This window comes from Chanos chanos, chromosome 10 (assembly GCF_902362185.1).
Source record: "Chanos chanos chromosome 10, fChaCha1.1, whole genome shotgun sequence".
NCBI classification, from domain to species: domain Eukaryota; kingdom Metazoa; phylum Chordata; class Actinopteri; order Gonorynchiformes; family Chanidae; genus Chanos; species Chanos chanos.
In genome coordinates this window covers 21,530,841-21,555,840 of record NC_044504.1, presented here as the reverse complement: position 1 = coordinate 21,555,840, position 25,000 = coordinate 21,530,841, and the positions used below count along the sequence as shown (strand labels likewise).

General features: G+C 39.8%; 3 protein-coding genes across 3 annotated transcripts in view; 1 reads left to right on the top strand and 2 right to left on the bottom strand.

The window, feature by feature from the left end:
• Positions 1-13,035, top strand: part of mrps5 (mitochondrial ribosomal protein S5) — a 25,398-nt gene extending 12,363 nt beyond the window's left edge. The window contains exons 6-11 of the mRNA XM_030787480.1: positions 4,002-4,092; positions 5,630-5,676; positions 10,839-10,896; positions 11,802-11,864; positions 11,978-12,114; positions 12,364-13,035. Of these exons, the coding sequence (XP_030643340.1) occupies positions 4,002-4,092; positions 5,630-5,676; positions 10,839-10,896; positions 11,802-11,864; positions 11,978-12,114; positions 12,364-12,588 (621 nt within the window). The 3' untranslated portion in view covers positions 12,589-13,035. The remainder of the gene's footprint in view (positions 1-4,001; positions 4,093-5,629; positions 5,677-10,838; positions 10,897-11,801; positions 11,865-11,977; positions 12,115-12,363) is intronic.
• A 1,495-nt stretch (positions 13,036-14,530) lies between these two features.
• LOC115822908 (myelin and lymphocyte protein-like) lies at positions 14,531-18,293 on the bottom strand. Its single transcript, XM_030786865.1, has 4 exons — positions 18,201-18,293; positions 15,978-16,145; positions 14,927-15,049; positions 14,531-14,605 (listed from the first exon to the last, which is right to left on the bottom strand). The coding sequence occupies exons 1-4, from the start codon at positions 18,291-18,293 to the stop codon at positions 14,531-14,533; spliced, it is 459 nt and encodes a 152-aa protein (XP_030642725.1).
• A 1,093-nt stretch (positions 18,294-19,386) lies between these two features.
• Positions 19,387-23,196, bottom strand: LOC115822907 (myelin and lymphocyte protein-like). The gene is made up of 4 exons (XM_030786864.1): positions 23,110-23,196; positions 20,234-20,398; positions 19,866-20,000; positions 19,387-19,461 (listed from the first exon to the last, which is right to left on the bottom strand). The coding sequence occupies exons 1-4, from the start codon at positions 23,194-23,196 to the stop codon at positions 19,387-19,389; spliced, it is 462 nt and encodes a 153-aa protein (XP_030642724.1).
• Positions 23,197-25,000: the final 1,804 nt, after the last annotated feature.

The following is a 25,000-nucleotide window of genomic DNA, read 5'->3' as shown; positions in this document are numbered from 1 at the left end:
TCTGTTTATTGTACATGATCAAAGATGGATGGAAAGGGTAAGATATTCATAAACTGGAAGCAGATGTTTTCGTGGGCGGACAGAAATTGTGGTATGAGCTCTGGCCTGACTGGCAGACTGAGGTGGAACAAGTGTTACGTAGATGCCTGAACTGATCAGTGGCCAGTGTTGAAGAGAGGAGTAAATCGTAGTAAAGTGAGATTGTTGGTTTTTCAGGTTTGTTTAGTACACATTGAGTTTTGACCATTAACTGTTATAGTCCAGTTATTCTAATCCACAGCTTGTAAGAAGAGTTCAGGCAAAAACTGGTATCATGATGACTACTGAGTGTGTGTGTGTGTGTGTGTGTGTGTGTGTGTGTGTGTGTGTGACAGAGAAAGAAGAAAGAGGGACAATGTGGAAGTGATGTCTGTGAGAGAGACCAAGAGAATGAGGGTTGAGTGATGTTGTGTCTTTAAAATGTGAGTAGTTAGACATGTTTTTGTGTCTGTATTTTTCAGTGTTGGTGATTAAGTGAGTTCTAAAGTGTGTGTATTAGTAAGTGATAGTGTGTATTTGTTGGTGAGTCACTCACAAAGTGTGTGTGTGTGTGTAAGTGTGTGTGTGGTAATGATGCCCTCTGTGGTGCCAATCAGTCTGAACAGATGGCATTACATGCCAGCATCACACCAACAGCCTGCAAGTGGGAGTCAGTATCTCTTTCTCTCTCTCTCTCTCTCTCTCTCTCCCCTTTTTTTACTCTTTTTTTACTTTTTTCTCCTTTTCTCTACGTGAATCTAGGAATCACACACACTTAGATAAATATATAACTATATTTCCATTTTCCTGATTGGTGCTCATAATGCAGCGTTTGCTCTGCATGGTCCCCATTTGTCTTAATGGCACAGGGACTGATGTCTACTCATGTTCAGTCGTGGGAGGAAGTTCTTGCTCCGCAGCTTTTTTGCACATGAAAAGAATAAGAATCATTCCCTATTTTCCTGTCACTCACGGTTAGACGAGACAGAACTGGGCATTCAGCCTGGAACAGAGACTCTGCTCAAACGCCGACGTTCTCTCTCTTTTTTCTCTCTCTCTCTCTCTCTCTCTCTCTCTCTGTCTGTCATCTCTGTAAAAGAGACCCGTCATCTCCACAGCTTTCATTGTAAATCTCTCTGGTATGTCCAGTATGACAAATCAATGCAACACTCACTGTTAACTTTCACGAGTCACATTAATGCGCATGCCGTACAGAACAGAAAACACGACTTATGATTTTGATCAGAACAAAATGCATTGTTATAACGCTCTTCATTGCAGTGTTTCCAAAGATCTTTCATGAGTTTAGGGGAACTCGGTGCAAGCAGTAATCTTGATTTATATGATCTTAAAGAAGTGGAATAGCTTTCTTCCTTTGTGTTTGCTACTACTGTTTTTTTCCAGCCTATGTCGATAGCTAATTTGGCTTGCCCTAAAAGAAGATAAAGCAGTGAATATTTGGTTTGTGTGTGTGAGAGAGAAAGAGAATGAATTAACATAAACATGAACTCAAACACACCCAGTGCAAACAACCAGATATACTCTAATGTTTCACACTCTAAACTGTTTCCTTTCACATCTTCAGCTTCTAAAAGCATCTATTCCCTCTCTTTGCCTCAGCTTCTCTCTCTCTCCCTCTCTCTCTCTCCCCTTCCCTCCCTCCTTTTCTCCCTCCTTAGATGTAACGTGTGCTTTGAACTGTGGGTTTTCTGTTTTCCATACTCACCTGAACAAACATTTGCAGCTTGGCTGGTTAGAGGCCTAAAAGCAGTGAGCGCAGGAGGTCTGGAACCAAAGCATGAAAAGATAGTCGCTGTCAACTGTGAGACATGAAACTGATTCACAACAGAGAGGAGGAGGCAGGGGTGTGTGTGGGGGGAGGGGAGATAGAAGGAAATGAGAAAAGAGAGAGAGAGAGAGAGATGGAGAGCGAGCTCAGAGGCAGATGTAGTTGAGTGATATTTTGGCTGGAGGGTTTTAGAAACATGCCCTGTCACCCAGAGAAAGAGCAAAGGCATTTAGCCTTTGGCTCTCTCACACACACCCACAGACACACACACACACACACACACGCCATGAGGCCAGTAGCCTAACCCTTGCTTATAGTGCAGTTTGAACTTTCTCTGTGTTGTCCTGACTCTCTCTAATCCACTGGCCAGACATGATCAAACAGACTGTATTTGTGCTGCACTCAAAAAGCTTCCACATTTAAACGTCATCGTGTGCTGCTTCACGGTATGTGATTCTATCAATTAAATACCCCATGGGGTGTGTGTGTGTGTGTGTGTGTGTGGGTAAACTGAATATACTTCTGTTAGTTTTAGAACAGAATAAATGAATCCTCATGATCATCATTCATAGAGCTTTCAGAACTCAGTAATAAGTAGTTCAAATTTTAATTACTTAACTCTGGTCTGCTTAGATGTACTTAATCTCAGCAGATCAGCGTATATTATTCGAGTCGTACATTCACAACAGACACTTCTGAACAGACGACTGCAGCGTCTTCATCGGTAACCCAAAGCTCTGCTTTCATATTACACACTGATCTGAAATCAGCCCCCCCCCCCCCCCCCCCCCCCCCTCCCCCGCTGTAACATAGGCTGACTGTGTTCTTGAAGAGTAACCCTAATCTGTAGGATGAGCACTGCAGCTCTGGCAGTGGCTGTGAGTGTAAGGAAATGGAGCTGGCCCCTGCACTCTAATCTTTCAGCTTTAACAGTAATCAGCCTTTGCTATTGATCCGGAGAGCTGTCTGAAATCTAAGGGGATTCAGCACTACCACAAGCTGCATGGTGACGTGCAGGCTGCATGCGGTGGCATTGCAGTGTAGTTTAGCACAGTAACTGCAGTGAGAGTGAAGTGACTGTGCGCGCGCGCGTGTGTGTGTGTGTGTGTGTTAGGCTGCAGTTTGGGAAAATGTAATGTATAGGGTCATTTCTGATAGTATAGACACTGGTGTGATTGTGTGAGGGCATGCTGCCCTCTACAGGCACACTGGAGGATTTCTTATTCATTTATCACTCTGCAGGAGAGCAGAGTGTGAGTGAGACACAAACAGAGAGAGGGACAAAGAGCACCTGCATTTCTACACTGTGGGGGTGGATGTTGAGCGGGTCAAGGGATGGGGAGGCTGGACTTGTTTGTGGCTGGATCGATAAAAGGCTCTTAAATCGTGTGTGTGTGTGTGTGTGTGTGATGGAAGGTCTTGTTTTGTCAAGGGAAGGACAGGACTCTCCTGCAGTTGGAGGTCAAATGTGTAATCAAACTCTGGACTAACTGCTATATATTTTCGAGGTAACAGAAAACACATTATTCTCTTGAGTCCTCGAAGAAAGAATTCTTTAAAGACTGCAGGAACACACTTGTCCACAGCGTGTTTTCATGGTGTTCTGCCTCAAGTTCCAAAGTATTTCATGTTGTGTTCTACCCTTCTGGTGAATTACTGAAGTTTAACTTCACAGTACTTTGACTGTCTAAACTGACAACATTACCAAGGCATTTTACAATCAATAATACAAACGTAGCTTTAGCCACGTGAATGTAGCTAAAAATATTTGTAACGAAAACAAGGTGTCATTATAAGATCTTAGAGAATTATTCTCTCCTTAATGAAAAAATGCTTTGGAAAATGAACAATGAAAATAAAATTGATTGAGGTTCTCTTATTTGGCAGTTGGATTCCTGAAATGATTTCAGGTTTAAACAGGCTCACAGAGAATCGGACAATCAGTTGATTGTCTTCCACCCACATGTCATGCCAGTGTAACATATGATGAATCATGTCATTTTTAAAATCAAAGTTGGGACCATCAGTTGGATAGTAAAAATCCAAACAAAGATTCATGAATCAAAATTGTTACTCATCAAGACATTTGTTGATGAATTATTATGGGAATATTTGACAGCTATGGGCCTGCAGCCCACTGTGTTTACAGGCGTGTGACATGGAATGGCATGTTTTTTTTGTTTTTGATTGACAGGTGAAAAGTGTGTTCAACATGACTGCCAAAGAAGGCAGGAAGAGATCCATCAGTTGCCTGGTCGCCGTGGGCAATGGGAACGGAGCTGCGGGTGAGTGCCAGCACACACACACGCTCACACACCCACACACACAAACACATGCACACACACAAACACACACAGGCTCCTCAAGTTTCCAGTCTTTTGAGTCATGAAATAGAATATTACCTCAATCTGAAGGAAACCATTTAGTGGTATAGGTTTTTCAGTAACACAGCTCCATGGAAATCTACTGAAAAGCTCATAATGGCACCGCAGGTCTTAGAGGTGTAACGATTCACTCTATTTACGGTTTGGTTTGCACCACGGTTTTTGGGCCACAGTTCAGTTGGTATCACAGTTTGACTGTAAAGAAAAAAAGAATCATCTCAAAGCTGAAGTTTCCCTTTCTTTTTCATTTAAGGCATACACAAATGTATCACACAAAGAACAAATTAAATACAAACACCAACAAAGCTCTTCAAAAATGAGAATGAAAGAAAACTAACTGCCAGTACCTTTTATTAAGGTTTTACGTTTAGATAATGAGCATACGAAAACTAAACTTGAGAAACAGATTTTTAATGGCCCTTCTCTGTGACAATGAGTGAAATAAATTTGAACATTAGTTGATTTTATTTTAAGATTCCTCTTCAAGAAAATGACTACATAAACTAAATTTGTGCACCCGGTATTCTAAAGTTCTTCTTTTAGAAAACCAGTATATGAAAACTAAATGTGAACAACAGGGCAGTTGGTTGCATATGCGAGTGCAGCAGAGAAAGAAATTCATGAAGACTGCACCATGATGAACGACTGCTCTGGCCTTTTTTAGATCACAGCTACTTCGATAGAGGAAAACCAGGTACCAGCTTAGACAAGCCTAAAGATTATATCTGCTTTATTCGTGGACTCCAATAAATATATTCCAACAAAACTATGGTCTGAGTCATGAGATCATGTGTTTCCTTGTTATTTAAAGTGGTTACTCAGTTGACACTGTCATGAAAGCCATTGTAAAACTCCCCTCAGATAAAGCACACGTGCGTAGTAAGCGCGGTGAGTGTATTTTTCCGCACCAGGAAGTGAAAAGAAAAAGAAAAAACGTACTGGCTTCAAGTTATCATTAACGTTGTTCATAATGAACAAAAGCACAAACTTTATGGAAGGCTCTTCTGTACACAGAATATGTTTCCCATCGCCCCCATGGTTCCCATTCCAGTCTCATGTTTGGCGGGGGGGGGGGGGGGGGCGGGGGGTTGTTCACTTACAAGAGCTGAAATGGAAAAAAAGAAAAAAAAAAAATCCACGGTTCACCAAACACAAAATCGTTACACCCCAATAAATTTCGATTATAATTAAACCAGCCTTTCATGTCCAGTGGATTTGATGTATATTCGATTAAGACTTTTTAATATTCATGATATGCGTAATGGCCATTTTGACATAATGATACATTAAGCTGATATCTGTAATGTGTTTCCAGTCCTCTGAGTGATGGGAATACATTTAGACCCTAATGAGGCAGTTTGCTGTGTTTAGGTGTGCATGTGTCTGTGTTATGTTACCTTGGTTTGTATTTCTCAGACATCCATTCTTTCCTTTCTAGGATTTGCTTTGGGAAAAGCAGCAGACAGAACCACAGCACTGAGAAAAGTAAGGAACCTGTGTTTTTCTTTCTCTCAAGCACACACACTCTCAGGCACACACTCATACACACACTCACACAGACACAACAACAACACACTCAGATATCTATGTAAGAGGCGCTGGGCAGTACACCAGATATGTGAGGCCATTTCTTTTCAATTAACAGTTAATATTTAAGAGATTTGTTAATTCTTAAACCATTCCACAAACTGTTCCACTGTAACCAGTTAGTATTTTTAGGCTATTAAGAAATTATTGTGTATGTAAATTATACCACTGTATGTGAATACTGGCTCTGAGGTTAATATTGTGGTTGCTCATAAAATATCCATCTCTTTTGTATAGTGTGGCATATATTTGTGGTGTAAGTCAATGACTCCTTTGAGGACTGGTTCAGCTAACTGGATGTTTTTACATTACTAGTGACATTGAATGTGTTCTTCTGTTACACTGGTTTTGCTGATGATCTATCTGCATTTCACCCACATGGCTGAGTTACACCATCAAATGTCTCTGATAGCTTGTCTCTTGAAGATGTGAAAATAATACCTTGACTTATATGCAGCTCAGTATAGTTCAGTAATTTACTTTGTGCTGCTGTTGTAGTTGTTTCTCCAAGTCAGGAAACTGTGGTCTGTGTAACAAGTGGTGTTTGTCAAGGTCAAAAATGACAGGGAACATTTACTCAAGCTACTTTTACAGCCCAAACTCTGCCACCTCTCCATCCTGTACAGCATCAACCCACTCTCACTTCTCTGTGTGTGACATCATGAACATTATTGCCACACATTTTAGTTCATCTCTTAAAGGCTTCGCCCTGTAAACAAGAGTCATTTTTCCTGGCAGCTTCAGGAAAGAAAAACATTTGCCCTCCTGCCATGCTGAAGTCTTGTTCTCTACCGCACTCCTTTCTCTTGGTGCGGTAGAGTGTCGTGGCCCCCAATTAATATTGATTTGAATAATAAATGGATTGTACGGAAAGGCATGTAAATGCAATCCCAAATAATGTATTAAATAAATATAAAATACTCAGCAGTGAGGTCAAAATAAACATTACAAAGGAACCCAGCGTCTATGTTGTTTCTTAAACCTCAAGTGTAACATGTGATATATTTATTTTAGTTAATTACTTGTTTAATTTTAGGTATTAAAGTTTGTTCAACATGCTAATCAATAATAGAATTAATAAGATCAATTTTAGAGCTAATTTAACTAAAATTAAGAAAAGCATGGTTTATATGCAGTTAGAAAGCTGCCAAAATGTCACAAACACACTGAATATGTTTTTCAAATGCCTCACGATTTGCAAACAAACAGAATGTGTTTTCTAAATGCCCCACAATTCGCAAATGTACACAGCATGCTTTACAAATATGACACACACCTCTCAGACAGACACAATGTGCTTTGCAAATACAAAACACAGCTATCAAAACAATACAATGTGTTTTGCAAATATAAATGCTACTTACAAACAAATGCAGGGCAGGTTCCACAAATATTAAGAAAGAATGCAAATAAATCAGCAACATTTTACATGTCTGTGTCATCGGGTTTTTACAAATGCAACACATTTTTTTTTTTTTTCGACAAGTCGACGGAAACAAATGGCTAAATGAGCTGAATGGGAGGCTAAATGAGCTGAATGGGAGGTGTTCCTCCTGCTGTTTTGGTGCTCAGCCTATTTGTGAGAAAATCAGGGCATTTGCATTTGCAATGTGTACAATTGGAATAACAGTGCCAAAAAGTCATGTGATCTACAAATGATGTGTGTTGCCTTGTACTTGTTGAAAAAAATGTGTTGCATTTGTAAAAAACCGATGACACAGACATGTATTTGTATTTGACATGTATTTGTATTTGCAAAGCAAAATAGGTTTGTCATTTATTCCAAGTTTTGAGACCTTGATGTGTCCTGAATCTCCTGTTGCTCCTTTAAAATTTTGTTTGTCTCAGTCTAATGTCCATCTCTAGCAACAAGATTTTTAAGCCTATTAGTTTTCAGAAAAAACTTGCTGTTGTCCTCATCTGTTCAGATATCTGTCCCGTTTTGAAACTTTCCATTGAACCCATTTCTTGTTTGCTTGTGAGTGACGGTTTGCAGAATTCTGCCAGTGGCAAGCTGTTTTCTAAGAGCAAGTCATATTCACATTGAATGTCTTGACCAATGAATTTAGCCACTTAGTCCCCATCTTCCTTCACTTGACATAGAACACTTAGACTTTTGCTCAATTTTGTTGATTTTAGACTTACTGTTTATTTTTGTTTATGTAATTTTTTAACAGTATTTGGCAAAGTCCCTCTGGGCGTTGTAACCCTCTGGTAATTGTAGAAGCTTACAGCTGAACAAATATGTCATATTTGCACAGCACAAAATGTCTGTGGTCATCTTCTCAGTTAATAAGACACAAACCATCCTGCTGGGGTTTTCTCTTTACACTGATGCATCTGATATAGCGTTCGCATTTTCTTTCAGGCATTCTTACTGAATGGTGCATTGGTTCTGTGTAGTTTCTAATGTGGCAACATCTCCAACCTCTGTTAAAATGAACTGTTTCACAAAGATGAGTTTCACTTGGTATCTATTATACAGAGGCTTGTCAGGCCCTTCACGAAGTCTCGTTTGACTTTGTCTTGTCTTTGTGACTATAGCCATAGACAGAGGAACAATCTCTACCTTATTCCACTTTGAGTGATGCAGTGAATTAAGTGAAATTCAATTTGTTTCCAAGAGGTTCTTGAAGTTTCTTGTTAGAATTTCCAGCTTCATCTGCATCCATCTTTACAAGTGCTGATTCCTCAGCTTGTCTCAAATAATAATAGATAAAATTTTGGCAATTCATGCACCCAAACCACTTCTTTTCCATAGCTTCTTCAATAGCCAGATTGAGTCTAGATGAAATGCGTATTTGATGTAAGTACTCAGTTCTTTCAGTGCCAACTTAATGTACCCATTGATCTCATCAGTACAGCTGTGTAGGCTAGCTCGGTTGTGTGTATTGTTAGGGGAAGAATGCCGGACCCTGACCTAGCACCTGTCCAAACGAATCAACACTCAGTCTAGGGAAACACAAGAACTAATCTAGTTAAGACTAGTCCTCTAACCTAATACCGCCCTACATGTTGCATATAACGTGGAAGTATACCTGTCTATGTGTGTGTGAGTATTTAACCTATTAAGGCTGGATGCAACATTTGTATGATCCCTTTAAGACAGGGTGCGACGTTTGCATGCTTCTCCCTTTAGAGCCAGATGCGATTTGAGCACATTTTAGACTATGTCATTGTGTTTAAGACCTGTGCATCATGATTCGCTGAAATACACGTGGGGAAATGAAGTGCTTTGTTTGTTTTTGTAGTCTCAATGTGGACCACATCGCTCCCCTCACTCAGATCATCAGCAGTTGTCACGGTCTGAAGCGTAACTTTAGAAACATTTTTGTGGACCTTTGCAACAATATTGTTGAACAGCATAGTAGGCCTAATGGTACTGGTTACCGATGGATTTCACAACTCCTAAATGTTCCTGTAAGCACCACAGGGGCCATTATCCGCAAGCGGAAGGAGCATCACTCAACCATCAACTGGCCACGCACAGGAGCTCCTCGCAAGATTTCTAACCGGGCAGTCAGAAAGTTAGTCAGAAGAGTAGCCCAAGAGCCAAGGACCACTCGAGCAGAGCTCCAGAAAGACCTGGAAGCAGCGGGTACAATTATCACAAAGAAAACAATAGGCAATGCTCTCTACCACCACAGTCTCTATTTGCAATCACCCCGCAAGACTCCATGACTGAAGAAAAGGCACGTTAAGGCTAGTTTCAAGTTTGCTACAGAACATTTGGAGAAGCCTGTAGATTACTGGGCAAATGTAGTCTGGTTGGACAAGACAAAAATCGAACTTTTCGGCAACAATACGTCACGCCACATGTAGAAATGGCTCTGCAAATGGTCCTAAAAATAGGTGAAGTTCAGTGAAGTTCGGAGGTGGAAGCATCATGGTATGATGCTGTTTCTTTTCACATGGTACTGGTGGAATCCAAATTATCGAAAGGAAGATGAATGGAGCCATGCACCGGGAAATTCTTGAAGTATCTATGTTCTTTCACCGGGATGATGAGGATGAGACACGGTTGGATCTTCCAGCAGGACGACAATCCAAAACATACTGCAAAGGAGACTCTCAAGTGGTTCAAGAGTACGAAAATAAAGGTGTTGGGCTGGCCTAGTCAATCGCCAGACGTAAGTCCAGTAGAAAACTTGTGGAAGGAACTGAAGATCAAGATTCACCACCGGGCCCCCCAGAATCTTCGATATTTAAGGACTGTTGAGCAGTGGGCCAAAATCCCACGAGAGATTATTTTTTCTCATTGGAAATAAAGGCTTCTCCACCAAGTATTAGATAAATTTCAGTTAGCATGTCCAATACTTCTTTCCTATGTCCTTTCACTTTATTGCACATAACTTTTTTATGGATTGGAATGTCACAATTTCTTTAGCTGTGTAGTTAATAGCAATGTCTGGTCTAAATTTCATGTGAGTAGCTGCAATGAAAATATGTTGAATTAAAACATTGTTGGTGTTTCCCCCACTGTACCTATAATTCACAGAAAACAAAAGACTAAGCAGTTTTAATTATTATCATATTTTCCATTTCAGTCATGGCAGTATGTATGATTGGCTACTATTGGGTGGTAATTACTACATTTCTGGACCAAGGGACTTCTACATTTTGTTATGTCTTTTTATTGGAAACCCACTGAAGTCATCTTTATGGCTGTTTGGAACAACTTGTTACTTGTGCTGCAGTACTTTTGTTAATGCTTGTTCTTTCCAAATGCCTGACCACTTTTGCTGTCAGCAGAAAACAGCGTAGGATGAAATTTTCCAAGGACAATACATTCTTGAAATAAATTCAAAGGTAGTTCATACAAGGCTTTTCGTCCTCACTTTCCATGAAGGCCTCAAACTATGCGTTAATTCTTTATCAGTGGATAATTAGATATACACACACACACATTCATAAATTCTAATTTATGAGTATGTGAAGCTGTGGCAGTATTTTGTGTTTGAGTGTGGGATGTGGTGATATTATTATGGTTATTATGATGTTATTATGGTTATTGTAATTGTATTATGCCGACCCATGAGTGTATGCATGTTATTTTTTAGGCCAAAAACAGAGCAGTGCACTATCTATACTACATCGAGAGATACAACAATAATACCAGTAAGTGGAACAGCTTTAGTGTGTATGTGTATGTATATGAATATATGTGTCTGTGTGTCTTTCTGCGTCTGTGTGTGTGTGTGAAAGATAGTGAGTGAGTGAGTGATTGTGAGCATGTTTGCCCTCAGACACTGCTGAAAGAATTACCAACACACACACTCACACTCACACAAACCCACCCATTCTGGCTTGAAGGAGTACATGAACTCAGTTGCACATGCATAGCCTAGAGCAAACAGACAACGCTCCTCATACTGTCGCATGGGGACATACGACCCTTAAGATCAGTGTTAGGCTAAAACTGTCTTACGCAACTCAGCAACCCGTAAGCATTTGTCCTCATGAAGCATCTGTATCCCTGCATACATTCTACTTTCATGTCATTTCCAGTGGATGACTTCAAATCTCTGTTTTGTTGTTCTTCAGTCACAAAGACATTACATATTATTTGATACAGTTGCATTCTGTCCACACACTATGTTCTGTGTTAAAACTGAAATGTTGCAAAATTAAATTGTTGTAGAAGAAATCCTGTATTTTCTGTACATGCTTCAAATGAATGTTTTGTTCACTCAGATTCTGATGAATTTTTAGAGATGTTTAACATTGATTGTTAAGCTTCTGTTGTGACTGTGTGTGGCATTGGGTGGTTTGTTAAATAAGAAATTTCAGAAGAGAAGTCAAAAAAGACAGTTATGGTACTCTGAATTCAGGACAGTGTTTCAGGAGAATCCTCACAGACAGCAAACATATGGTCAAGTATAGCCGACAGGGAACTGTTCTCATGTGTGTCTGGGGGTGTGTGAGAGAGAGAGAGGGGTAGAGGGTCCACCAAAGGCCTTGAAAGATGTGAGTGTTGTCAGAATGTAATTTTTGCTCCTCTCCTGATCTCCTTTCTTTTGCAGTTTACCACGATATTGACTCTACGTTCAAAAGAACGACGATACGTATGAAGAAACAGAACAAAGGTAAGTTACTGTAGCTTGGCATTCTTCTTACTTGCCAAATAGCTCCTGCACTCAGATTTTTGCATATTGCCTTTTTTCATTTTAACATTTATGTGCCCCCCTCTCTCTGTCAGGGTACGGTCTGCACTGTCACCGAGCCATCATAACTCTGTGTAAGCTGATCGGTATACAGGACATGTATGCAAAAGTTGAAGGTTCAGTTAACCTGCTGAATATTACCAGAGCGCTCTTCAACGGCTTGGCCAGTCAGGTGAGAGACTCCGATTTTACCGTGTCCCTCATTCTCAGTCAGCATGGCTGTAAAAGTTCAATTATAGCCAACCGGTGGCACGCACTGAAATCACTCATGGATTGAACACTTCAAACAGCCTTTAGACTTCGTTGACCTTTTTTTTTGGCCGAATTATATTATGGTCTTCCTTGCCCATTTTACCTTTCTTTTGTTCTTTTGTGTTTTATATCTCTCCTTTTTACACTTTCTCTTTCTCTCTCTCTTTAGGAGACACACCAGGCTCTGGCAGATAAGAAGCAGTTGAACGTGGTCGAGTTCCGCTCTGAGAGAGGGCCTTTGCCCATCGTGGTGGCGTGTCCAGAGCAGGGCACCCGTGAAGATCCCGAACCCGAAGACGAGGTGCCAAACACGCGCCTCCACTGGGAGGACGTGCGGGCAGCGCAGGGCATGAAACGCTCCGTCTGGGCCGGAGTCAAACGAACCATATGGTGACCAGAACACGACCGGGATCATCCTCTCCAAAACACGGGCAGACCTGTAAGAACCACATACTGGCACCCAGAGCAGGAAACAAAGTCATGCTTACCCTGATCATACTAGAATGAGTGTATGCAGAGAATGAAACTCATGTCAATCAAAGTCCAGTCCTGTGTTGTGTAAGGAACATCAGAGGGTATGCTTTTTTTGGGTGAGGGGGTGAAGACAGTGTCCCCTGTATTCCTATGAGTCAGTAAAAGAGTCAGTCACTGTTTGAGAGAGCACCAGAGAATCCAGTTTGTCAAATTTTGGCAGAAATGTCAGTTTTGACAGAACTCCTCTGTCCTATGGGTGATGTCTGTTGCATTACCCTGTTTCAAAAGTACAAGACTGCACATATGTTATTTGTTTGTATGTCATAACCGATATGCAGAAAAATCTAATAAAATGTTGGCACTGTTAGTTGTGTGAAGTTGGTTTTTACTTTATTGAGGATTTCTAAAAATGTTTTAAAATGTGTTGACAACACTGCACCCATCTGGATACCTAGTGGTAGTACATACAGTGAGGAAAACTGTAGTACATTTTAAACACTAGAGGGTACTGCTATTGCATTTGAATTAATCAAATTCAGACTGACCGTTAACATTGAAAGTAATAGACAGTTTTAAATTCAGGTTATTTAAAAAAATATTTAATAACATTTAATAACTTGTACTCTCTATCTTCAAAAGTTTACTGCAAAATGTCAACTGGCATTCTCAAAACAAGTTTCTGTGTGTGTGCTTATCTATGTTAAAGTGAGACCAGTGTAACTGAACATTTATACTAGTATTTTGGGTCGATTCCAGTGTCTGTGGCCTGATAGCCTACATTACAGAGACATATGAGGCCCTCTGCATTGTCTGTTTATCATGGGTGTGTGCGTGTGTGTTTGTTGGGACTAGAAACACAAACACATACTGCAGGACCTGAATGAACTGAAACCTGAGATCACCTGACAGATGGCTCATGAAACTATTATACAACAGCAACACAAACTCTCTCTCTCTCTCTCACACACACACACACACACATAAATACCAAATTTCTGGGCCCCAAAAACCTTTTCTCAAAAAGTCACTCAATTGTCCATCTGACCCAAATTCGTCAGACACGTTTCACCCTCAACTCAAAACCCCATTCACTGCATTCATTCTCAGTTTCAGCTGTCCAGCCAAATCTCTCTCTCTCTCTCACACACACACACACACACAGACCACTGTAAAGAATCATACACAGTCATGTGCAGCCACTTACAATGTAATGTGGCATTTATGTGATAGAATTTTTTTTGTGCAGTTTTCTGAGACTGTGTGCGTGTGCCCAAGCATTTATGCTGAATCACCGTGGAAGAGATTTTATCAGAATGTCTTTTGTCTCATAATGCTGGTTCTTAATATTTTTGTGCAATATGCTGACATACAAATGTGTGTGTTTGACTTCACTGTATGAATGGTGGTTTTCACCTCATACCATCAGAAAATCATTCTCAAAAACAGGCCATCATACATAAGCACACAGGCACTATGCTTCAGTTGAATCAAATACTTCATTGATTGTATCTGTTTATTAAAATATTTTCTTTTAGACCTACTCTAACTGCTCGTATGTATAAAACATTTCCTTTCAATAATAAATTTCAGTTGTGTATAAAAACACACAATAACCACATCCAAGATAGCTACAGCTGATATTTTACAAAATAAACAATTAACAAAATTTCCCTCCTCAAATATGTCATGAAAACAATGGAAAAGGATGTATAGACACATAGAGTTAAGAGACAGAGAAAGACGTAGAGAGAAAGAGAGTGAGAAAGAGAGAAACCCTTTCCTCTCTTCCACAGTTCCATGATTTGTTTGTGTTTTTTGTGATTTGTCGTGTCTTGATGTTTCTTATTTTCATGCTGTGTTGATCAGAAAGACTTCCAGCGGATGGCTGACAGGATGCAGTGGATAAAATAGAAAAGTGTGGCCGTGTAGGAGAACACCTGACGGATCGACACAAACATCAGACAAACGTTGAATTAATATCATTGTAATGTTGCTAAAACCTACACGGTGATGAGGCAGATTTCCTGCTCTTATCGTTTTAACTCTGTGAAATACTTGAAAGAAAAACATAAACCTCACACTGAAGTTACTTTGAACAATACAACATATGATGGAAGGAGCATAACCCTGGAGTGATAAAACGCCTGAGTGAAAATTGTATTGTAACGTTACTTTAACATTAAACAAAAATCGAAATGACGACACACTCATTATTATACTAATCAAACGTGTGTCTGCAGGTGTGACGGGCCTCTTACCACAGCAGCAATATCGATCTGGTAATATGTAAAGTTGACATCTCTCATGCTGATTGTTGTAGTGGCGAGGGGGACGGAGGCACTGAGGTAGAAAAGCGCAGCCAAACCGTGATATGCAAAGTCCTATACAACAGAAGAGACCACCAAAATCAGGATCAGCGCACACACATAGGAGGATGATTGTTAACACACCAAAATCAGAAGCTGTTCACACATTTGCATATATACATCCACTGAATGGTGAGGAATTGTATACATTAATTATAATTATATGGTATACTTTTTTTTTTTTTCCAGACACTAGTTTGGTTGATATACATTACCCATCAGCTTGACAAGGCAAGATTTCATTCCTCTCTCTGTGGTCCCTCCCTGCTATCTTTGTATTCTGATTACTTCTCTCTAAATCAGTTTTCATACGTTTTTCTTTAAAGTATAATGACGTATATACCATCGCCATCTTGTCTGAGACTACATGCATTCTTTTTCTCTCTTGTGAAAGAAATCCTTGACCCTAAGAGAATGACTGGGCTAAATAAAGGTTAAATAATAAATAAAAATAAATAAAAACTGCTACTAGTAGTGTACTAGATTATCTACACTATTCACCAATGACCCTTGAGTAAATAGTGAAGAAAATGAGGGTTGGCCACATGACTATTTAATGAAGACACTGTACCCAGGACGTGTTTGACAAGATTTCTGAAGTAGCTAGATCGCAGGGCCCCTGCATCCTGTGAGGGCGTTAGGCTTAGAATCTTAGCAGGATCATCAATATTTTAAAGATCTATAAGGGTAAATACAACAGGTGTGCCCAGACCTCTAAATGAGCACAGTCCTTCCCTAGCCAGTTCTCTTCAATCTACACTGGTCTGAAAATCACGATTACAGTGCTCATTCTTTCTCTTACTGGACAACGCTGACTTTTGAGTCACCTAAGTCACCTACGCCTTCGACAATGACGGTATAAATGCTTTAAAGCTTGAACCTTGACAATGACAATCAAACATTTACACATACTCTCACACATCCCACACCTATATACACTCACCGCTGCCGCCCACCTTCCGCTGTTCTTGTGGCCCCCACAAGCAAAGATGATGAGCCAGAGGAAGGTCATGACGAAACAGAAGACAGAGACGAACATTACCCAGCCCTGAGGATTCTCTGGCGTCACACGAGTAGAGGCCACCAAGATCCACACCAGACCCCCAAACACCTACCAGGAAAAATGCATGCCCAGAAGGTTATACACATATTAATGAGTACTCTCCATTGACTTCTTGTCTTAACTGAAGATAATACTGACCTTAAAACATGACCAATAAACATTTAAGCATTTTAGTCTAAAAATGATGGGAACATCTTTCTTTAAAAAGTATTTAAATTTATGAGGACATGCACTCACAGGGACATATGATTAACATGAGTTCTGCTTAATCTAAAATAAACACAGATACCCACACACACAAAGACACACGCACACACAACCCCTGCACGCAGACTTATTGATATCTGAGCCGTGTAAGGAGAGTCACTGAAAACAGCAGCCACCAAAATAAACAGCCAAACAGTTGTCAAGAGGGAGAACAAATACCCGCACAGCTTCTTGCCCAAAGGGCAGTTCATACAGACCGGCCCAGCATCTTACACGTAGCACTGTCACAATTTGAACCTCATGATCTCACATTCACTACACAGAGTTTGACTGGTTAAACTGGATAAAATGAGAACTTTGCTTAAGCTTGATAAAGTCTCTGATCAAATTCATCAAAAAAAAAACCTGACTAACCTTTGAGCACTCATAGATTCTAAGAGAGAGAGGATGAATAAGCACAGATCTTGATCATGTTTGAGAGGATCAGTACTCATCACTCTCTTTACAGCACAGCTGATCCATTTAGCTTAATGACATCTGAACACCAAATAAAAAGCTGTAAAAAAATTCACAAGGAATGAACCAAATATTCAGACAAACTCTGAGCTACACTCCCTAGTGAGATCTGACAATGTCTAAAACAATCCCCTACCTCACTGTTGACGCCTACTCACTTCAGGCGACTTTCTTCCAGCCTTGTCCAGTCTCCTGTAGTCTGTGATAGTCACCTTTCCTGTGTTGTTTGAGAGGGCTTAAGGGGAACTATGTTCATAGTCTGATTCTTAAAGCACATGTGTCGCTAAGTTCTTTCCTATCATCCCTGATGATCAGAAAATTATTAACTGATGAAAGTTTCCCCCCTGGACTGAACACACGCCTTCAGAGATTCTTTACTGCAGTGAAACTCAAGTCACACGATGAAAATGCAGAGGTTTCAGCAAAACTGTGGTAACCAATATTTGAAACGCCCACTTAACACACGAAGAAGAATATGATCCTTAAACACACACACACACACACACACACACACAAACCTTTAAACTAAATAAAGATATAAACCTGAAATGTTTGTACACGCACACACTCACGAACTGTCTTTGGTTACTGTAAAGGAGCATGCACTTACACACAGCAAAATTTAAATGTGCTCCCATTGTAAAAGACACAACCAAAAAATTGAACTGAGCCTCTAAGTTCTTGCCCCATGACAAGCTCCGACTTTTGTTCTATCAGAGAAACCTTCACATGACCTGTCACAACCAGTATACAGTGCAAGACACACACACACACACACACACACACACACACAGACACACACATCCACAAACACTGATATCTGTGTGTGTGTCTCTCTCTCTCTCTCTCTGTATGGGGTCAGAAAGGACTTCAGCAAAATTGTTCTCTTGTACAACCTTGTAATCAAAATACCACCATAATGTCTCTCTTTTTAATTATACATATAATTACACCCAATCTATAAAAAAAATCAATATTCATAAGTAAGCCGTTCTTGTATATGGTTCAAATGCTGTGACTTGGGAAATAACGCCCTTACCGCTTGTCCCCATTAACCTTGTGATGAAGCACACCTGTTGCGCAGGTGACGGTACAAGACCCACAGAACGACAGGGTCGAATTCCACTCATACAGCCTTTATGAGCTTCAGTTGGGATTAAATCCAAAAGCAACAATTACATCCAAATCAAGAAAAAAAACTGCACCATTTAAGATTTCGCTCACGTAGGCTATGTTGAGGTGATGAATGAAGTTCCACAATTGATAAAACTTCTTCAATTAATTTAAGCTATAAAGCAGGCCCACTAAATTTCAAACGGTATGGGAACTTGTCTTATCTCAGCCAAATATTTGATTTCTTATTGAATTCCGTTATCTTACCAGTTCAGGCAGGTAAAAGATGTCGGGTGCGGTGGTGCATATTCCGATCCCGCTGGGCAGGTTTCCCATCGGCTGCGCTGTGGCCGCTGCCATGATCGCTTCGTCCGTTACGCGCTAGAGAAGTGGCTCTAACGGAGAGACAAGTGCCGCTTTTCAACACACACCAAGACCTGAAAAACCAGCTGTGACATTACAGAAGTTTCCCCCTCCCGGACACACCCCATAAATAATTATGCTCTATGTAGCCGCTGCACACGAGCAAAAGAAAATGGGCTACACTATTAAAGGGATGTTTACTTGTTGTGAAAACGGTCTGTGTTTTTGTCCTGGTGTTTTTTTTCCTCGCTTCATGGAACTGTTGTTGTGACACCGGCTTTGAATATTTGAGCACGATAGTTACCTCATCAGAGTAGCGCGCGCAAGTGCCTGCACATAGCCTACTCACATGTGCACTCGTTCACGCCTTTTTGATGTGGGTGATTTGTACACCTTGAACATTTGTAAACACACATTTGCAAAAACTGAGAGAAATTCTTTGGTATAAAATTTTCAAAATTTAAAACTTTGTCCTTCTCCATGGAAACAAGAACAACCTTAACCCAACATTGTTCATATCAAGTTTATTTAGTTATTTGCAAGACACACGCAAGACTTCTGATCTGACGTGACAAATTTAAGATTTCATCGACAAAATCATTACTTATTATGCCAAGCAAGGCACATATTCAGTGCATATTTACAGAAACAAAATAGAAAATGAAAATGTGTTGGAGCCACAGAGATATACAGTATAAGACACTGGGTTGAAATTAAAGACATTTTGATACAATTTCAGTCCATGGCTGGACTTGGTCTTGGCTGGACTGTAACTGCTCAAGTGAGTACTGATACTTTCATAGAGTTGGTACAGTGGTTATGGTTGAAATTTGGTCTTGAGCCATTGTTCTTAGTATGGTATCAAATTCCAGTTCCAGGTTTGGTAGGTATAGTTTGGTACTGCTGACTTCGGGACTCAATAATTCCATTGCTTTGGTAGGTTGTATGGTATTGGACTGTTTTCTTCTTTTCCAGTGATTGATTTCAAGCTGAAAGAGATTTGGGAGCACTTTGCCTTGTTCTTTGTATGGTTTATTTTTACTTGTTTATGTATTTATTTTTACTTGATCTTGTTTGTAGACATGGATCCTCAAGAGGATTTCCACCGAATGGCAGAGAAGATAGCATGGATGAAATAGAGTAATGTGGCAACATAGGCCATCACCTGAAACCACACACACACACACACACACACACACACACACACACACACACACACACACGCACAATATAAAGGGAATGGCATCAGTTAACTGTATTTGTAAAAAACAAAATATATGTATATATATTTATATATATGTATATATATATATATACACACACAATAGTTTGTTATTTAAAATAGTTTGATGTTTAAAATTGTGCAATTGTACAAAACTGCATATGCAGAACAAAATATGAAAGGAGGGGATATGATATGAATTTAATATGTATTATGTAATATAGACTGTATGGGAATTTAATGTAATCAGTCCAGGAACTAAAATGAGACGAAACTAGTGGACTACATGGAATAGTATTGGAAGAGAACTAATGCTAAGAGAACTAAAGCCACATTCCCAATCTTACCACAGCGGCAATGTTTTCCTGGTAGGTCTTGAAAAAAGGGGTACCAGATGAGTTCTGAAAAGATATGGTTACCACAGCCAGAACCACAGCTGCACTTAAATAGAGCACCACAGCAATGAAGTGATATGCTGCATCCTGGAGCAGGTATGGATATGGGGCAAACAGAGAAAGACACAGAGGGAAAAATAGAAAGATTGCTCCTGTTAAAATTACCTTGAACATCGTTAAACACTGTATCATTCTACATCAAACTTTACCAGTCATTAAGCCACTGATAAACTGAATTGTTTGATATCAAGTATTTGAATCAATATTGAAAAATATGGCATAGACAAGTATTTGTGTATGTAGGAGAGTCTGTCTCTCACCAGAGCAGGCCACACACTGCTTTGGTTTCCTCCACAGATGAAAATGAAGAACCAGAGAGTGGTCATGATGAAGCAGAAGATGGAGACGAACATTACCCAGCCCTGGGGGTTATCTGGCCGCACATGAGTGGAGGCCACTAATGTCCACACCAGACCCCCAAACACCTAGAAAGACATATGCACACAAACACAGACACGGGGTTATGTGTGTGCCATGTTTTTGCATTAACCTTTTCAGCCATCTGCCAGTTTGACCCTGTTTTCTTTGAGATGTGTTTTTATTCATTGTCGAACAGCAATTAAAACATGTCACGGCTTATGGAGTCAGTGTCAGTAAATATGCATGAAGGCCCCTGGTCCTGATATAAATGAAAAATACCGGTTACATTTTATGTTTTGATTACAGAATTTTCACCAATGATTTTGTTGAAATGCATAATCTGTTTCATTACAAATTGTTTGTTTATATTCAATGAACAATTAACAACAAAAAATATAAATAAGAACATGACTGGCCTAATATTCCTTTTAGTGAGTTTGAAAATTCTTTGTATGGCCTCTGTTTTTGTGTGTGTGTGTGTGTGTGTGTGTTTGTTTTTTATTGCTTGTTGTTTTGTTTTTTGTTTGTTTGTTTGTTTTACACTAAGCATTATGTTGTCAAGGGGTGTTTTTGTCGTCTGACCAATACTGTAAACATTTTTAAGTCTTTTATTCCGGATTCACATGATCAATACAACTGTTACTGATATGTGATTCTGAGCCAGCTGCCCCTGTATAAAAAATACAACAATTATTTCTACCCAGAGTGATTTATTCCCATATTTTATGTAATGGCACAGTTAGACATGGAATATGAAATTAAATATATAAGAACATGTCAGAACCCTCTCATCAGTATCTGTCTTGAAAATACACACACAGAAAATAAGGGAGAGAGAGAGAGAGAGAGAGAGAGAGAGATGAAAAATACAGCAAATCCTCACATAATATTGATTAATGTTCATTAAAATTTCATATGATCATTTTCACCTACTTGTTTTTTCAGTGTTGTTTGTCATGCTCTTTGTATGCATTCTTAAATGTTTTGACACATTTTTCTTTCTTCATCTTCCGGTACTCTTTACATTTTTTTATTCCCATGTAAGGAAGATTTCAGTCCAAACAACAGGGACCGACCTGTTGGGTTTGGCCTTTTGGCCACGCCCATCTCAGTGAGTGTTCCTGTTCCTAAGTTCAAATAAAACTTGCATTGTTTCATGGAACATCTCAGGGAAGGACCCACCTGCCTTTTTTTAATCCCACAGATGAACAAATAGATTGTTAAATTGAAACTGTAGAATTCCAGAAAAGGGAGCCACCTGTTGTTCCTGTTAAAGTTATTACCAAAAAGGGAAGGGACAGACAACAAATTTCCCAGTGTCTGATATTGTGTGTGTGTGTGTGTAATAATTTATAATATATAGTTTATAACTGAGCAGTAACAGAACTGTATGACTGTAAAACCCCAAATACTTGTAGATACACGTTCAGGAGCTGATTTAAAATTATTGTAGCATTAACAACAGACTTCAGGTTTATTTCTTAGTCCTGTCTTAACTCATTTTAGATTAAATGGCTCATAGAAGTAAGATGAGGCCACTGCTGGTGTTTCTTTTTTTTTTTTCCTTCTCTTTTTTTTTATTGTCCCAAACGAGCGGCCACAGCACTGGACCTATGATTAAGATGAAAGCCCCATCACTCATTTCTTGGAACAAAGGTGCTTTATCAACACAGAGACATTGTATTTAGTTAGATGGGGCCAGGTGCATATACTGTGATCTCGTTAAAAGGACCTTCCCTGTTTCTCTGATTGTGATGGTGTTTGCTGTTCATTCAGCGTTTGCTCAGATATTTGAAACAGATTGTTATTTATCCTGTTTTGTAATGATTATTTGACACAAGACAGCTGAAGTAAATCTTCATCTGGAAGGACTTAACCGACCAATTAGTTAGTTTGATGTAGATTTGACTGAAGTAGAGTAGACTAGAATAGGATGGAGTACTATGCAATGCAACACAATAAATTCTGCTTGAACCTGACATAAGCACTGGAGCCTCAGAGGTGTCCAAACACAATGGACAGTTCATGTAAAGCAGCAGATCTATTCTGCTGCAATATGGGTGAAAACAGACTATTGCTTCTCTCTGAAAATTGCATAGACACATAACCATGTCCAGAAACACACACACAAGACTCCATCTTATATACACAAAGTGGACAGAAACATGTAAGCATGAAGTTTTTTGCCATTTTGGCTTTGGCCCATCTGTATGCACATACAAACTATTAAGAGTCTATTAATACTAACACCCCCCCCCCAAAACTATCAATGCTTCTTCTGACACAACCAGTATCAACACACCTTTACTTAACAAGCTACAACATGGCAAGCCTACATTCAGGAATTCCATTCTTACAGTTTATCTTGATCTACATTTAGTAACGCAATCTTTCCCGTTCTTAAAAATAACTCTCACAAATGAAAGGCAAATAAAACGAGAAGAGGGTATCCTCTGTGAAATTTGTGTCAAAAATTCTTCCAGGCTAATGATTCAATTTTTTTACATTCATTCCTTTCTACACTATTCCAGAAACAAGACACTGTTTGTTTAGGAATTAAATGTAAAAGATTCGGGAAATCCGTTCAGTCATAAGGTCTGAAATTTCTGAATTTTCACATGGTGGCCTGGGTAATTACAGCAGTTTATCCTCTGTCAACAGTCTGCACCAACCACATGTAACTGTCCTTTTATGAAATGTATCTATTTTTCTTTCTTTAAAAACTGACTGTCATCCCATCGTTGTCACAAGGCTGTCGAACACATTGCGTACTTACAAATTCAGGGATGAAGAAGAGGTCAGGTATGGTGGTGAAGACCTTGCACCCGGTAGGCATGACGTTACCAGTCACTGAGGAGGCCATGATTCACCCCCTTCCAAAAAAAGTGTATATGCCTGTGCGTGAAGAGAGTGTATCTGTGTCTGTGATGTGAGAGCTCGCTCGTGAGTTAAAGCACCCAAGGAAATGGCAAATCTCAAATGGCAATGACAAACTGGAACTGACTATTTAAACCCCACTCCTCTTCCCACTGCTCACAAAACTCATCTTTCTTGTTCTGCCTCTCCCTGTGCTTGATTTTCCCCTCCTTTTCTAAATGACTCTGCTCTCTGTGTTCAGCAGGTGGGGTGTGTACATAAACTCAATTTAATGATATGTTTGCCCATTGCTTATCAGGGCAGACTCTGGACAGTGAGTGTTGGTCTGTTTGAGTGTGTGGTGTGTGTGTGTATATGTGTGTGAGAGTGGCCCACTGGCCTCTAAGGTGTGTCTGAGAGCCAAACAGGTCAAAAGCAAACCCCTGCGGCGCATGTACGCAGAATGAGGAGTAGAAGTATGTTTACTGGACCACAGGTCATCTTTTAACAGGCTGGTGAAACCTAGCTTGACACATGGTGTGTGTGTGTGTGTGTGTGTGTGTGTGTGTGTGTGCATATGCATGGAGTGGACTAGGTTTGTAGTCTCCCTCTCCCTCTGCAACTGTTTTGATTAACTGATTCCAATTTCAGACGTAATCCACATGCGAGGAATAGTTTGACCTTGATGTGACTGCCAAGGTCAGGAGAGTGAACAGTAGGTGTGGTGGTGTAAACTGGATGACTGCTGGTGTTATTCAACAATCAAGTTTTAATTCAAAGGGATGTTTTATTAAATGTTTGGTATCTTGCTATTTTCCACCCATTCATCTGTGTGTGTGTGTGTGTGTGTGTGAGACTGACAGCTTGACAGATATGGTGTGTGTGTGCATGTGTGTGTTTGTGTGTGTGTGACTGACAGCTTGATGGATACTCTTTGTCAGTGTGCTGAACTAGCACTGTTCTAGCACTTCCCTTACATCACACAGTAGTTTAACTTCAAAGTGCCTGGCAACAGTTGCTGGGAGAAGGATTAGGATGAAGATGGTACACAAAACCTATTGTCTTATTATCATACTGAATTCTCTCTCTCTATCTCCCTCACTCCCTCCCTTCCCCTCCATCTGTCCACCCCTCTCTCTTTCGTTCTGTCTCTCTCTGGACCAGCTTGAGAGAGCAGGAATGTTAGACGATTAGACTTATCTTTTATTCCGCAGTGTACCAATTTCATTTCTTTCTGATTCCTCTAAATGGGCGTTGGCCATAGAGTATTTGCATGTTTGTGTATCGTGATGAGTATTGTATATGTCATGCACCAGAACCAAAGAGAGATTTATCTCAGTAACAGGCACTAAATCATGTCATTTAAAATACTTGAATTTGGCTAGTTTTTGAAACACAGTGTCAGTAAGGTGCTTAACATATATTAGCAAACATTAAAAGATATGGTATCCAGTTGTCAGTAAAACTGCGTCACCGCAGTAACATAGTTTTTAATATCATTTCATCAAAATGACCACTGTGGAGAAATGTGAACTTTGATACATTTCAATTTCAAACCTTTTTGCTATGAATGAAAAAATGTGTGCCTTCAAAACAGACTATAAACTCAGCTGTGTGTATCTGATTTTTCCACTGGTTTCCTTAATTTTGGCAGAAGAAGCAGAAAGGCAAAGAATTACAGTTTAAGCCACTGAAAATCTCTTCTGTCTCCTGGCAAAAATGTGACTATATCATTAATGTTAAGCTTATGAGAACCTAGTGATGGCTTTATGGATATTTGAGGAGTTTTTTCGTTGGTTGTGAGGTTGGGT